General features: G+C 36.5%; 2 protein-coding genes across 7 annotated transcripts in view; both read left to right on the top strand.

The window, feature by feature from the left end:
• Window positions 1-11,683, top strand: part of INTS2 (integrator complex subunit 2) — a 62,488-nt gene extending 50,805 nt beyond the window's left edge. For 4 of the 5 annotated variants that reach the window (XM_054457137.2, XM_063655632.1, XM_054457138.2 and 1 more), the window contains 7 exons: window positions 2,024-2,149; window positions 4,601-4,796; window positions 7,079-7,330; window positions 7,681-7,788; window positions 7,922-8,027; window positions 9,051-9,227; window positions 9,334-11,683. In XM_054457137.2, coding sequence (XP_054313112.1) covers window positions 2,024-2,149; window positions 4,601-4,796; window positions 7,079-7,330; window positions 7,681-7,788; window positions 7,922-8,027; window positions 9,051-9,227; window positions 9,334-9,503 — 1,135 coding nt within the window. In that variant the 3' untranslated portion in view covers window positions 9,504-11,683. The remainder of the gene's footprint in view (window positions 1-2,023; window positions 2,150-4,600; window positions 4,797-7,078; window positions 7,331-7,680; window positions 7,789-7,921; window positions 8,028-9,050; window positions 9,228-9,333) is intronic. The other variant, XM_063655631.1, reaches the window with a different exon arrangement.
• A 1,832-nt stretch (window positions 11,684-13,515) lies between these two features.
• The window catches only part of BRIP1 (BRCA1 interacting helicase 1), a 182,223-nt gene continuing 179,393 nt past the window's right edge, over window positions 13,516-16,345 (top strand). Inside the window, exons 1-2 of one of the 2 annotated variants that reach the window (XM_063655630.1) lie at window positions 13,516-13,771; window positions 15,487-15,609. In XM_063655630.1, coding sequence (XP_063511700.1) covers window positions 15,517-15,609 — 93 coding nt within the window. In that variant the 5' untranslated portion in view covers window positions 13,516-13,771; window positions 15,487-15,516. The remainder of the gene's footprint in view (window positions 13,772-15,486; window positions 15,610-16,345) is intronic. The other variant, XM_054457133.2, reaches the window with a different exon arrangement.

Here is a 16,345-nt window from a genome sequence, read left to right as displayed (position 1 = left end):
CCTTTTCCTGTTTCTTGCAACACAGGTATATTAAAATTTTTGTTAAAGCAATATTTCAAATGCATATTATTATGACTACAGAAGTGATTTCATAATTGAGCTATGTGATAATCCTTTAATTACAATTTCATTCTTATGCAAGTGCCCTCCCCCTTACTCAACATATACGTTGGGTTAGTTAATACCTTTTTTCCATTTGCTCAGTTTTTTAAATTGGTATCAATAACCAATAACTAATTCATCCCCAAGCTTCATTATTGAGGGGAAATTTACTTTACACTTAATCATAGCACATCAGATAATGTATCATTAACATTTTTTTGGCTGGGTGCACTGGCCCACACCTGTAATCTTAGCACTTTGGGAGGCCGAGGTGGACGGATCCCCTGAGCTCAGGAGTTCAAGACCAGCCTGGGCAACATGGTGAAACCCCATCTCTACAAAAAATACAAAAATTAGCAGGGCATGGTGGTGCCTGCATGCCTGCATTCCCAGCTACTTGGTGGGCTGAGGCAGGATGATCGCTTGAGCCCAGGAGATCGAGGCTTCAGTGAGTTGAGATCGTGCCACTGAAACCCTGTCTCAAAAAAAAAAAAACAAAAGAAACACTATTTTTTTTTTCTTGGAGACATTCCTTTTAGAGCTTTCCATCTTCATGTTCCCATCTGGGACAAATTGCTATTGTTACTCTTCTTTGTTGGATTCCATATTTTTCTCTTTCTTGGTTTATATCCTCGTTTTAGTGAATGGAACACACACTCATCTTGCTTCCTGAGAAAGAGTGTGGTAAACTTAACTTTTTTGAGATGCTGAATTATTCTCATATGTGATTGATATTTAGCCTAAGTGTGGAATTCTAGTTCATTTTTTAAAAATTTATTTTTTATTTTTACTTTTTAGATACAGGGTCTTGCCTTGTCACCCAGGCTGGACTGCAGTGGCACAATCATAGTTCACTGTAACCTCAAACTCATGGGCTCAAACGATCCTTCTGCCTCAGCCTCCCAAATAGCTGGACTACAGGTGCACACCCCTGTGCCTGCCTAATTTTTTTAGTATTTGTAAACATGGTGTCTCACTATGCTGCCCAGGCTAGTCTTGAACTCCTGGGCTCAAGCTATCCTTCTGCCTCAGCCTCCCAAGGTGCTGGGATTTCACAGATGTGAGCCATGGTGTCAGGCCCTGTTCTTCTTAATTCTAAGAGCTGTTTGTTATCTGAATATTCTTAAATGCCTCTTTTTCTTGTTTCATGTATAAAATACTTTATTCTTTTAGGATATTAATAGTTCGAAATTTTTTTTTCTCCTTATCCCTACATTTTCTGTTTGGAGTTCCTTTTTTTCTGTTTGTATATTTTAATCTTTTTCAAAGTAAAAGCTTTAAGTGTCTGATGATCCTTGTTTATACAGTCATATTTAAGAGGGGGAAGTTCTCTGGTGGATTCCTGGGCTTCACTGTAAGATCAAGTACCTTCTGTATTTGCATAACCCTTAGTAATTATAATGTGCAGTCATTTTACTAACCACTTATAATCTATTAATGTCTAATCTCAAAGTGGCATCTCACTTGGAGACTTTATGATGATAAATCCAGAATAGTGACTTATATTTACGGAACTAGATACAGAATCTGTTTTGGCAAGTCTTATTTCATTTACAGGTATTATGTCGTTTCTATTTTACAGATGAGGAAACAGTTTAGAGAGCCTCAGTGACTTACACAGAGTCATATAGCAAGTATGGTATAACTAAGGTTTTAACTCAGGTTTTAATTTTATATGCCATGATTATTCCATTACAACTGTGAACGTTTCTGAAACTACTTTGTGTTTACTGTTTTATCTGTTTTTTTTTTAAAGAGATATTATAATAGGTTAGATGTCTGTAGCTTAAATTTTTTCAAAGTTCATTCATATGTATTTTCTAATTATTTACTGAATATAACTTTCTAAGAAAGGACTGGATGGCTACAGATTTTAATTATATAAAAAACTATTTTGAACATGTGATTATTTTCTCATCAGGCTATGGGTAATGACAGTTAATGCACTTCAGCCTTCAATAAAGTTTGTACGACAACAAAAGTATACTCAGAATGACCTGATGATAGATCCTCTCATTGTCCTAAGGTGTGATCAGAGGGTTCACAGGTACATGTCATTTGAGTTTCATTTTTATTATAGAGCTGTACTTTGGAGAGTCAAAAGAAATTGATGAAATTCAGTTTAAACTTATATTTTAATTTTTCTTGCAGATAAGTAGGCAGTGTGACCTGTGCAGTTTTTTTGTCTTTTTTTAGTTGTGTTTATTCATGAAATGTATATTCATTTTAATATTTAGTATGTGATTAATAAAACCTAGCTTTAGAGAAATGCCAATCTTGGTTTTGGTACCACCAATAGTGGTTTTTCTCTCTCACAATTTAGACCAGTAAAGAATAACTATCTCTGTTCTCATGTTAAAAAGGTTTTTAAAAAACTGGTTTCTTGTGAACCGTTACCTGCGTTAAAACTGTGACCTTTTTGGCATGCACAATAGTGATGTTAGCTTCATTGATTCCACTTTTGGCTCTAAATCCTTACCAGTTGCTAAACTTAAGCATTGCTTTGAAGTGGCTTCATCTCAAAAGGTAGAATTTAGTTAATTCCTATCATTAATCTTTGAGTCACAGTTGTTATGATAAGTACTATCAAAAATATATAAGTTGAGGGGCTTTCCTTTAAAGTGATTATCATCTGCATGGGACATAAGATAGATACATGATAAGTTACATAATATGGTCATGTGGATGAATGGTGTGGTAAATGAATGTTCTTAAAAGTTCAGGAAAGATGCAGAGGAGATGGGACATGGGTAATGTTTTAAAGAATGGAGTTAGGGCTGGTTCGAGTGCAGTGGTATTTACAACTGATTGATCATAATCAGGTACAGATTTCTTTGTTCCCTCTTCACTCCCACCGCTTTATTTAAACTTAAAAAAAGAAGAGTGGACATAGGGTTTAGGTGAATATTTGTTCATCTAATAGTATAAAGATGGGGGTCAGGGAGTCAAGGAAGGTACTTTGAGAAAAAGACTAGTATGAGCAGAAGTTTAGAAGCAAGAATGAGAAAGGCGTGAAGAGGGTTATTTTTGAAAAGAGAACATTTTACAGTTGGAAAGTTAAATTGGGGTCAGGCTATCGAGGGCCTTGAATATTAGGCTAATGTGGTTGGGGTTATAACTTAGGAAAAGATGCTTTGTGCTAGATGGATTAGAGGAGAGAGAAACTAGTAAGAAAGACTAAGTAGGATACACTTGATATTTAAACTTGTCTGTCATCAACCAAGGGATGACATTCTCGAAGTGACAAAATCTGCAAAATTAGCTAAATATGGTTTGGTAAGATTAAGGTCTCATAAGAAATAGGAATCAGAAGAACAAACTGTATATGTAAATGATGTTAAGTATCTAATAAAAGGAAAACCACAATAAATAACACTTCTAGAAAAGAGCTGTTTCTCGAAAAAATGATTTATCATTGTTAAAAATCCACTGAAATAGGTGAGCTTACACCTGAATCACCTCAGGTGATTCAGTTTTTAAGGAAGTTGTTAAATTCTGCTATCAAATTGTATCTAATGTTTTTGTAGTTTGGATTTTTCACTTAACAACTTGTGAACCTTTTTTCATGTTAATATTCTTATTTCAAATTTATTTTTATTTTTTGAGTTGGGGTCTTGCTATGTTGTCCAGGCTGGTCTTGAACTCCTGGGCTTAAGCAATCCTCTTGCCTCAGCCTCCTGAGTAGCTGGGATTACAGTTGTGTGCCACTGTGCCTAGTTTATATTCTTATCTTAATTGGCTACATGGTATTCCATTTTATAGAGCTAGCTTAACCCAATCCCCTAGGATATTTTATTTCTACTTTTTGCTATTATCAATAGTGCTTTGGTGATTATGTGCATTTCCCCATGCTGAGTATTTCATTAGAACATGGAAAAATGGAATTCTTGGGGCAAAAGTGTCGTGCTCGTTTTCAAGACTTTTAATTCATATTTTCATTCTACTATGTAGAAAGGCTGCACTGGTTTACATTCCATAGCAGTGTTTGATAGTATATACTTTCCTGCACTATTTTATATAATTTTTTCCAATTTGATAGGTGAAAATAGATTCCCATTTTAATTTATATTCTTGTTAGATTGGACATTTAACAGTATTTACTGGCCATTTTATTTCTTCTTTATATTTTAGCCTATATTTTTTATTGACTTAAAGAGCTCTTTATCTATAAAGGATATCAGCTTTTTGTACGTATATTACAGTTTTTCTTCATGCATTATTGTTTTGTCCGCACCTGGTCATCTTTTCTTTAGAATTTACATTATACATATTTGACTTTAGCTGATAAGATGAAACAAGTAATACTATTTATATAATCTTGAAATACGGAGAATAAGAAACATATATTAAACTTTTGAGAATGAATATTTTAGTGGGAAAAGTTACTATGTACTACTCAGGTTTTTCTCAGCATTTAAACTAAATTGATCATGGTCTGGCTAATTTATAAATTTATATTGTTTCTGATATATTTTTCTTTTCTGCTTTCCTTGTTTAGATGCCCCCCACTGATGGATATTACCCTACACATGTTGAATGGATATCTTCTTGCATCTAAAGCCTACCTTAGTGCTCATCTGAAGGAAACAGAGCAAGATAGGCCTTCCCAGAATAATACAATCGGTTTAGTTGGACAAACTGATGCTCCGGAAGTTACCAGAGAAGAATTGAAAAATGCATTACTGGCCGCTCAGGTAAATTTTGCTAAAGTAAAATTTAGTCAAAAAGAGCAAGGGCTTCTCTTGAAGTGATTCTCTTGAAGTGATTACTAGTGTAATCACTTCAATAGATGGCACATTGTGCCCTCCATGTACATTGGTGACATATTGTGCATTTCTTTTATTATAGAATCTATTACAATGATGTTACCTTTGCTCCTGAATGTCAGATATGTTGTATTTCTGAAATCAGGAATAATCTTCATGATATGAATGAAATAACCATTTAAATAAGATTTATATTTTAATAAAATTTAAGTGTTTACCTATTCTGAGTTTAGAGTTATATGTTTATTCATTCAGCACATTTTTTTTTGTTTTTTTGTTTTTTGAGACAGAGTTTCGCCCTGTCACCCAGGCTGGAGTACAAAGGTGTAATCTTGGCTCACGGCAACATCCGCCTCCCGGGTTCAAGCAGTTCTCCTGCCTCAGCCTCCTGAGTAGCTGGGACTACAGGCACACGCCACCACACCTGGCTAATTTTTGTATTTTTAGTAGAGACAGGGTTTTGCTGTGTTTGCCAGGCTGGTCTTGAACTCCTGACTTGAGGTGATTCACCCGCCTCAGTTTCCCAAAGTGCTGGGATTACAGGCATGAGCCACGGCACCCGGCCTCATTCAACAAATATTTACTGGGACACCTACTGTGTGCCAAGTGTTGTTCCAGGAACTGGGGATATAGTGGTGAAGAAGACAAAATCCTTAGTTATTTGTTTCTTAAGATCAAATGTCAAATTATGGAGACAGACAACAGAAAAACAAGTGCATGTATAATGTCAGGCAGTGATAAATACCATGACAATCTAAGCAGTTCAACTTTATATTTAGAAAAGTTTTTTGGCCGGGCATGGTTGCTCATGCCTATAATCCCAGCACTTTGGGTGGCTAAGGTGGGTGGATCACCTGAGGTCAGGAGTTTGAGACCAGCCTGGCCAACATGCTGAAGCCCCATCTCTACTAAAAATACAAAAATTAGCTGGGCGTGGTGGCCCACATCTGTAGTCCCAGCTACTTGGGAGGCTGAGGCAGGAGAATGGCTTGAACCCAGAAGGCGGAGGTTGCAGTGAGCTGAGATCGTGCCTCTGCACTCCAGCCTGGGCGACAAAGCGAGACTCCATCTCAACAGTAACAACAAAAATAAATCAATAAAATAAATCTGTTCCTAGGAGTTTCAGATAAGGGATTGAAGATCATAAAAGCTAACATCTGTGTAATGCTTACCATATGGTAGGTGCTAGCCTAAGTTCTTGAAATATATTAGCTCATTTAATTTTTATAACCTACCTATGAGGTATAGAGTATTATCTCCATTTTTACAGAATAGGAAAATGTGACCCAGAGAAGTTAAGTGACTTGCTCATGGTTACACATTTAGTAAATGTCAGAACCAGGATTCACTCCTAGGCACTCTGGTTCCTGAGTCAACAACAACAAAACAAAACAATAACAATAACAATAACAGTAACCAAAAACTCCTTTCCCCAAGAACCATGATTATAAAGTAGTCTAACCTCACTTTATAAGTTCTTAATCACTTAGCTCAAGTAATTGTTTTCTCTACCTTAGGCAGTAGCTGTGTATCAGAGGTGGATGTCATGTATTCATTTTTATTTTTTACTTCTTTCTGCTAGATGAGAGTGATTTTAGCTCTCCTTTATATATAGGGGCCTCAAGTATATTGCCATTACCCCTCAAGCTACTGCTCTGTGCAATGATGCTCAAGCCTGTATACTGAGCAATGAGTTGTGCAGGTGGAATGGATGGTAAGGTAGACTCTTTCCTTGTGAAACCAGAGCCTTAAACAGGTTGAAAAAAAGGGAAATCAGGATAGCATCCTGGGAAAAGTGGGAGATTAAGAGGAAGGAAAGGACATTCTGGTAGAAGTCATTTTTGCCTAGGGCCTGTTTTGGATGTAACTGAATTCATAATACTCTTCTAGTAGATATTCTTAAACTGGAGTCCATGGATCTGTTTTAGAGATATGCGATATCATTATGTAATGATGTTTGTTTATGTATGTTAATTTTTATGGGGAGAGGGTACATTGTTTTCTTTAGATTCCTAAGGGGTTCATAATCCTAAAAAGGTGAGAACCACTGCTCTACAGATTGCTCACTTCTGCTCTTAGAAGTACCTCTTTGTGTATGTGTGTTTAAGAAATTAGTTATTTTATCATATCTGTTCATGTGAAAATAAAATCTGATTTGTTTTTTAACTTCTCAGAAACTTCTTACTTTTACTATGTTTTTTTGCTTATAGGATAGTGCAGCTGTCCAGATTCTCTTAGAGATTTGCCTACCTACTGAAGAGGAGAAAGCAAATGGTGTCAATCCAGATAGCTTGTTAAGAAATGTTCAAAGTGTTATTACCACCAGCGCTCCAAATAAGGGAATGGAGGAAGGAGAAGACAATTTGCTCTGTAACCTTCGAGAAGTTCAGTGCCTTATCTGTTGTCTCTTGCACCAAATGTACATTGCAGATCCCAACATTGCTAAGCTTGTTCACTTTCAGGTCTGTTTCCAAAGAATGATGCTTTGTGTTTGAACTTTATTTTTCTTGGGGGCTTTGAATACTATATTAACAGGGATCATTTAGAAACCAGAGAAAACACAAATGATCGATGGGCTTTTGCAATATGGAGAAAAATCCAGATTTTTAGTTGTTTTTTTTTTAACCTAATGAAATGTTCGATAGTTTAATCTCTATTCTAGTGCATCAGAAAAGTGAAATGCCAGGTTACATATAGGGCACTATAGCCTTCTGAGCAACTTTTACAGAAAGGAAATGAAATCTTTCATTTGTATTTTTATCTGTACTTTTATAGTTATTTCTGACTTTTTTCCCGTTTCTTGTTGAGATAGGGTTATCCATGTGAACTTTTGCCTCTGACGGTCGCAGGTATTCCATCTATGCACATCTGTCTAGATTTCATACCTGAGCTTATTGCACAGCCAGAACTTGAGAAACAGGTAATGAGCATTTTGGAGCTTTAGGACAATTGATCTCTCTCTCCAGTCTTACTAGTTATACAAAACATTTTATAATTTTTAATACCTAAAGATATTCTTGAGAAACATGTAATAACTGGATTTTGTATTGCAGATATTTGCTATCCAGTTGCTTTCTCACTTGTGTATACAATATGCATTACCAAAGTCACTTAGTGTGGCTCGTTTAGCTGTCAATGTCATGGGAACTTTGTTAACAGGTATGTAGCCAATCAACATCAACAAACATCTGACATAAATTATTATAGTTCCTATATTTTCTGCATTTAGTGATGCAATATGTTTTTTCTGTCACTCTGAGACAGTATGATACAATATGTGTTAAATACTAGTTTAACTTATGCCATCTTTTGAATTCTTTTGAAAACTTCTGTTTACAAATGTGATTTATAGTGTAGTGGGAATGAATAGGTAGGCAAATTGTATTTTTCATTTTGTGAATGAATATATATAGATTTGTAAATATAAGCTTTCTGTATTTTATAAATGGAAAACAAATACACTTTCAGAATGTAATTGTATCAGTAGATAACAAATGTTCTTTTATTACAAATGCTCAGAGTTCCAGAAAAATATCATCATATGTATAAATGAAAGATAAATGTATTAGATGTCTTCATAAGTTCTAAAACATATTCTGATATTTTAACTACCTTCTGGTTTGTAGAATAAAATGGTCTGAAAATAAACTACTTTAAAATATATGAACTATAATTCAACCCTTAATGTTACGGCATAGTTAACTTAGTATTCTTTCTCATTATAATATTTCCATAATACCCTGTTATTTTTCTTTTCATTGTATTTATGTCCTGTTATAATTATTTGTAGTGATTAAGAGTTTACACTGCCTGAATTCAATCTCAGCCCCACCACTAACTGGCTTGTGATCTTTAACAAGTTTCTTAACCTCTCTAACCCTTTTTTAAGAGTTTTCTCATATATAAAATGAGTGCCATAATAGTACTTTGGTCATTCATAAGATTGTAGGAATTCAGTGAAATAATGCATGTAATGTACTTATCGCAAAACTTGTGCATAATAATTTGTATCTTGGATAAAGACTGAGACTACTAGATTGTGAGCCTTCTGAAGACAGGGGTTGGCTGTGTTTAGAGAACTTCATATCTCCAGCACAGAGCATAGTTCCCCTTAGTATGTTGTATAAGCTGTGTTGAATTTATATTTGTAAACTAAAATATTGTTTCATTTCTTTCCAACAGTTTTAACACAGGCTAAGCGGTATGCTTTTTTTATGCCAACTCTGCCAAGTTTGGTCTCTTTTTGTCGAGCATTTCCTCCATTGTATGAGGATATTATGTCTTTGCTGATCCAAATAGGGCAAGTTTGTGCCTCTGATGTTGCCACTCAGACAAGAGACATTGATCCAATTATTACACGTAAGTGGTAACTTATTTTCAAGGGTTATCTTAATATCTCAAACAAAAAGGCCAAATTCCTTTCCAAATTTCTTGGCCTTAATGTTTTTTTTCCCTTATGTTGTAGGTCTTCAACAAATAAAGGAGAAACCAAGTGGATGGTCTCAAATCTGTAAAGATTCATCTTATAAAAATGGGTCCAGGGACACTGGAAGCATGGATCCTGATGTACAGCTCTGTCACTGTATTGAAAGAACAGTAATTGAAATAATAAATATGAGTGTTAGTGGAATTTAAAACAAAATTTAAAACAACAACAAAAAAGAAGCTGTTGCTGCATATACCCAACATGAATCTGCATATTACTAACAACTCTAAACTGAATGGGAACAGTAAAGTATTGTCTTGGAATCACTAAAACAATTCAGTTCAACATGAGTATAGTTTAGAACTTTATGAGAATTATGCTTGCTTGTTTCTGATTGGCACGTCTTTGGATCTGCTTTGCTGGTATGTTTCTATTGTAGCAGCTGAGCTTTTTTTTTTTTCCACTGGGAACACATGTAAGAAACTCATTATTGGAAAGGGAATTTGGCCTTGTATTTAACTTTTGAAGTGAAGACTGCCATGCCTTTAATTTCTTATAAAAATGAGTCTGTGGGTAGCCCTAGTGTTTAACTGTGAGCTTGTAACAGAATGTGACAAAGATGCAAAGATGAGAGAGGAAAAAAGGGTAAAGGGAAAGGAGAATTAAGGAAATAATAGGAGTTAAAAACACAAGTAGGAATCTCAAAGATTTGCAGTGCAAGTAATAATAATGCAAGTTGGAATTCTAGTTCTCAAGAAAGAGTATTGAGAAGACTTTTAAAAAGGCAAGTAGCTTTTGTAAATGATATCTGTGGAATTACAGATGAGGATTTAAAGATTTCACATATTTGCTTCAATTTTTATTAATATATGAAGCCATATGTTTAAAGAGATACTTGAATAATTTGGAATTTTAAGATACTGGTGTAAAAGTGTTTACAGAAACATCTTTGTTCAAAGAAGAACCTGAGAGGAGATCTCATTTAGTTTTATGTTTTAAATTTATTTTTATAATGCTTTATTACCTAATGCTCAGAGGGGGGAAATATGTATCAAATTTAATGAAGGTAGAACAATAAAACCCACTGGATTAAAGAGCTCTTGGTTTGTCATCAGGATTATAATTCATATCTTACTTTGAGATCTTTGAGTAAGAAAATGCAGTGAACCTGAGGAAAAGTTAAAATGTAGAAAATATTGTCTTGCTGAAGGATTTTGCAGTCCTCTGTCAGTAACTTCCATTGATTAGGCAGACATGTTCAGGTAAACCCTAATCATTAAAAAAAAATTATCAATGTAGAAAGTAATTCCCTTTTTTCTCTCTGAGATATACCTCAATCACACACTTCCCCACCCCCGCTTGAAACAGACCTCTTCACTTGTGGTTTTTTTGTTTTTTTTTTTCCTGAGGTGGAGTCTCGCCCTGTTGCCCAGGCTGGAGTGCAGTGGGGTGATCTTGGCTCACTGCAACCTCTGCCACCTGGGTTCAAGGGATTCTCGTGCCTCAACCTCCTGAGTAGCTGGGACTGCAGGCACGCGCCACCTGTATTTTTGTATTTTTAGTAGAGACGGGGGTTTGCCATGTTGCCCAGGCTGGTTTTGAACTCCTGGCCTCAGGTGATCTGCCCGCCTTGGCCTCCCAAAGTGCTGGGATTACAGGTGTGAGCCACCGCACCTGGCCAGAACACTTCACTTGTAAAAGAAGTTAGGCTAATAAGAAGGTGTAGTTTTTGAGAAATGAAATTTAAACTTTAGCCTTTTCACTAGTAAATAGTCACATCTCATTTTCTTCCTTTGTAAAATGGGGTTACTACTGGCCCTACCTCATCTATGAGAACGAGTTTGTAGCTGTTTCAAATCATGAAGTGCATAGTATCACATGTGATAGAATATTTATAACTTTTTATTAGATGCTTAATGTTCAATTAAGTAATTTTGATGTGAAAAATAAAAGTATATGCTTAAAAATAGCATAAGAATTTTCATATTTTTAAACAAGGCAGTTTTGTAGTCCCTTAAGATTAAATACAACTGCTCCTTTTTTTTTTTTTAACTGAGGCCTTGCGATATTTTGTGTGAATAGATATGCCCTAGGAGTTCAGAAAAAGTTAAAGTATGTTTTCTAACTAAATGCAGTGCACATTCCTGGATCAATATTCAAAGACTGGTCATAACCTGCTGTGTTAAAATAATCACATATGCTCTTTTTCATCAGATTTGTTGATGATGTAAGTAAAATGTGTAAATATAATAGTAAATGTTAATATTCATGTATTTTAATTTAAGGTTATAAAATTTGTCACAGTGTGTTTTTTTATTCAAGTGAAAACAGACGTGTGCAGCTATTTTGAATATTGGTTTATAAACATTCATATTCTTTATCAAACGAACCTGTAGTTTTTGTGTTTCATTCCACTAGAGTTAACCTGGAGGGAACGGTTCAAGGGACTGTATTCGAGGTCTGTATGGCTCCAGGGCCTACGTGTATCCCTTTCTGTTATGCCACATACGTTAAATGGCAATGCAAGGTGAGAGCCAGTTGAAACCCTTAGTAACTTAGGAGAGGAAAATGAGAGTAGTTATACTAGAGCAGTTACTCAAAAGAGTTGATTTTTTTTTTTTTGAGACGGAGTCTCGCTCTGCCTCCCAGGCTGGAGTGCAGTGGCGTCATCTCGGCTCACTGCAAGCTCCTCCTCCCGGGTTCCCGCCATTCTCCTGCCTCAGCCTCCCGAGTAGCTGGGACTACAGGCGCCCGCCACCACGCCCGGCTAATTTTTTGTATTTTTAGTAGAGACGGGGTTTCACCGTGTTAGCCAGGGTGGTCTTGGTCTCCTGACCTGGTGATCCGCCTGCCTTGGCCTCCCAAAGTGCTGGGATTACAGGCGTTGAGCCACTGCGCCCGGCCAAGAGTTGATGTTTTAAAAATTATAAAAGAGAAATAACAATTTGAAGGTATTTTTAAGGATTTATTTTTAAACATTATCCTTCCTTTCATTGTCTTAACAGTAAATTACTCCATTTTTGCTCATTCATATATGTTTTCACATTACTGAATTCCTAAAACCCAGTTTGGGGTTTGCTTTGCCTTTTTTCACTTAACCTTATATGGGATTTTTTCTTGCAAGTTTAATTTTTATGATTTTATTGGCTTCATAATGTATTGAATTCATCTGTCATAACCACCTCCATATTACTAGACTGGGAAGTTCATAATTTTTTTCAGTATTGCCAATAGGTATTATTGTCAATTGCGGTATCACATTTTCTTTGGTTTAGATTATGTCTAGGATAAATATCTGGAGCTCAGATTACTAGGTCAAAGGGTAGAGTTTATTTTTATGACTACAAGTTTTGTCATTTTTGGTAAGATATATCACAATTGACAATGAGGCAAACAAATCAACTAGCCCCCTCCTGCGCCTTCTTCCCAGCAAACTCCTTCCCCAAACTAGTTGTTTGAATTTGAGAAACAGTATCAGGTTTTGCCTTTTGGGGACATTATTATTTGAGCCAAGTTTAGGTTATACAGATTTTTTAAAAAAATAACATGATTTGGCAAGATCATGATGAACCTCCTTTTCTTTGAGTAAATTAAAATACTATTGGCAAATAATAAACTGGTCTTAGGAGGGATAGAAGGCGGATAAGCCTTAATGGATGTAGAAGTGATCTGATACTGGAGGCCCTGAGAGCTTGTCTCTGGCTTATTTTAGTATCCGGGAAAGCCTTGAATATTATGAAAGATAGATTGTAGCCCGATGTCACAGAGCCTTCTTAAGTTTGGCTCAGCAGCCTGGCAATTCCCGCCTCAGTCTTCGCTATCCTGGCTACTGCAAAGCTGGGTAATTTAAATTGAGTGGCACTGATAAATGCTCAAAGAACTTGGCAAAGCTTAAAGATATTTCCTTTTCGCTGGTCTTACGGACGTGAAGAATGAGACTTCCAGTTTCCAAGGAATTTGCTGCATAGACTCTGTCGCCGGTTTCAAAAGTCAAACCCAGACGACTTTCTACTTTAAACAAACACTAGGGATTTGCTGGAGTGGCTACAGCCTTCCGGTGCCGCCGCGTACCTTGAGCCTGTGTTTTTTTGTTCTTTTTTTCCGGAGACTTCCATTGGATGCCGAAGTTCTCGCCCCCTCACCTCGCGCCAGGATTGGTTGATTCCTGGCCTTGGCGGGTGATTGGTCGAGCTTGCTGGGCTATTGGGCGCTGGGAGTCGAGGGGGCGGGAGGCGGGAATTCGTTTCGGGCTGTGTGGTTGAGGGGTCTGGTGAGTGCTGGAGTCGAGGAAAGGTACGGCGGCCCCAAGCCTGCACACCAGGCCGGGGAAGTAGCAGCCCCGCCAGGAAGAGGGAGGAGGAAGGGCTCGTGCCCTTTCTTCTCTTCCAGGGCTCCGCTTTATTTGCTCTCAGAAGTCGGTTTCCTTTTCTTCAGTGAATCGGAGCTCAGAGCGTTGCTTCGGTTACCCTCCAGACAGGCAAGTCGGAGGGAAGTCCACGGAAAGGGCTTGAGTCCTGCACCGCCTGCGGGCCCATCGGTGGTGACTGGATCACCAGGGCCTCGGGGATCTCAACTAGCTAGGGGAGGAGGGAGATACGGGGCAGAAAACCTGAGGAGGTAGCCTATCCTTACTTCCTTTGAGCGCAGGCCTGTTCTTAGCCCGGGCGCTGCGTTAATTCTTGGCGGGAGGCAGAGGGGTATGTTTATCCTTTATGCAATGTTTGGCGGAAGCTACCCCATTTTGACACTATTGTTGCCACAGCCGGGGTACAGGACGGGCTGATTTCTAGATTATATCTGAGTAACTAGGCCACCGTTGAGTTGTTGATTCATATTAAGAGGTTAGATTCCACCATACCTCATTCTCAGAGCTTTACAGATAGAATCGCAAAATGTTAGAGCTGGAAAATACCCTAGAATAGTGGTTCTTCTTTTGGAACACACAAGCAGTGGTGAATGTTATTATTGGCTTCATAATCTATTGAATTGCTATTTTAACCATCTCTTCGTCCCCAGATTGAATTTACAATTTTTTCCCACGACTGCAAATAATTCCTTATTTAATAACAGTGTATGTAATTTCCCCCGCTATTTTGATTTCCTTGAGATATATTTACGGGAAGAGAAATCTATGGACTTTTTCTTCAGAAAAATGCAATCATGTACAGAAACTTATGCTTGCAATTTCAAGAGGTCATTGTCTCTGAATTACATCTGTGGATCCTAGGTTAAGAAAAGTGGTTTAGAAGAGGTGAGGATTAAAGTGATCCTCATCTGTGTCAGATCCTGGGTTAGGTACGTTCTGCCCTGGCTAATTTTCATAAAAACCCTGTCAGGTAAGTAGTATTATTTCAATTCCATATATGGAGAAACAAGCTCTGAGAAGTTAGGTGATTCACACAGTGGAATTCAAACTTAGGATTGCCTTAGTCCAAAGCCCATCCTGTTTCTATAATACTCTACTGATCTTCAAATAACATTTTTGAGTGCCTACTATGTGCCAAGGCATTCTCTTTCTTACAACAGCCTTTAAATTAAATTAGGGGTTATCACAGGTAAGAATCTTAGACTAGAGAAGTAAAAAGATACGTCAAAGATAACATACCTGAATCAAAGATAACATACCAGGCACTATACCAAAACCTGGTATAGAACCTATGCTTCCTGACTTCTGGTCCACAGCTTTTTTCTTCTAACTGGAGGACTGCAGAAAGGGGTAACACAAAGGGAAAGAACTGGAGAAAGAGTGGTTGGTGCTACAGAGTTGTAGAGAGAGAGGCCTCAGGAACTTATTTGTTTCTGTAGGTTGATTACATCTGATCTAACTGTTACAAGAGCTCATGTTTAATCTGGTATGTACTTTATCATATTTGCACATTATTTCACTTAATCATTACCACAATCCTATGGGGTACATGCAGTCACTGTGGCTTAGAGAAGGTAACTAACTTTCCCGAAGTCACACAACTAATACCTGGCAGAGTGAAGGATACAAATCTAGATTTGTTAGACTCTAAGACATGCTCTTGACCACTGTGATTTATAAGACTAGGAAATTATTTTGTTTCCATTTGTTTTGTTTATACTTTTATTAATTCCAGTTTTTATTTCCAGATTTCTCTCTTAGTTTTGGTTCTCTGGTTTTCTTTGTAAGGCGTGTCTCAATATTTGCCATTTTCATTTCTGTCGTAGTTAGGAATCTGAAATAAACAGGAAAGCACTATGTCTTCAGTGTGGTCTGAATATACAATTGGCGGGGTGAAGATTTACTTTCCTTATAAAGCTTACCCGTCACAGCTTGCTATGATGAATTCTGTAAGTATTTTTCAGCAGTTAAGTTTTTATTAAGATATAGATACTTATGACCTATAAAGTACATTGAGTGTGTGACTGCATTCATATTCTCAGTAAATGGAGAATATTTTCTGGGTTTACTTGGAAGAATATCTAACCTCTGGGAAACTACTGATTGCAGCTAAACTATATATATCTGTGGTTAAGGCAAAGAAGAACATTCTGAAAAATGTTCTCAGCTCATTTGGAATTTCTATACTTTTAATGAAAAACTGCTTTCTACAGAGTATTTACTATCTTTTACACAGAACACTATTTTTCTCACCATTTTTTTGTTTGGATCATATAGAAAATTAATATACAAATTTGAGTAAACCAGCTTTCCAGTTTTGTTACATCTATTTTGCCATATGTACTTCATATCTTATTTACTGGTAACAAGATTATTAGTATCCTGAATTTGTTCTTTTCCTTTCCTAGCCATGTTTTATACTTTTATTACATATATATGTATCCATAAACAATATAGAATATTATTTTACATATTTTAAACTGTGCATTGATGTGATACTGTACCTTATCTTTCATGCAGAACTTGAGTTTTTTAACTTAGCATTATTTTTAATGTATAGCACTGTTGATTCTTAATCCATTTTAATTCTTGTATGAATTCCACTGGATGAATATACCAGAATTTATCTGTCCATTTTCTTATTGGTGGACATTTAGGTTGTTTACATTCTTTTGCAATTACAAA

Source organism: Pongo pygmaeus, chromosome 19, assembly GCF_028885625.2.
Source record: "Pongo pygmaeus isolate AG05252 chromosome 19, NHGRI_mPonPyg2-v2.0_pri, whole genome shotgun sequence".
Lineage (NCBI taxonomy): Eukaryota > Metazoa > Chordata > Mammalia > Primates > Hominidae > Pongo > Pongo pygmaeus.
Note: the sequence above shows the minus strand (reverse complement) of the source record. Positions and strands in the feature narration are given on the sequence as shown.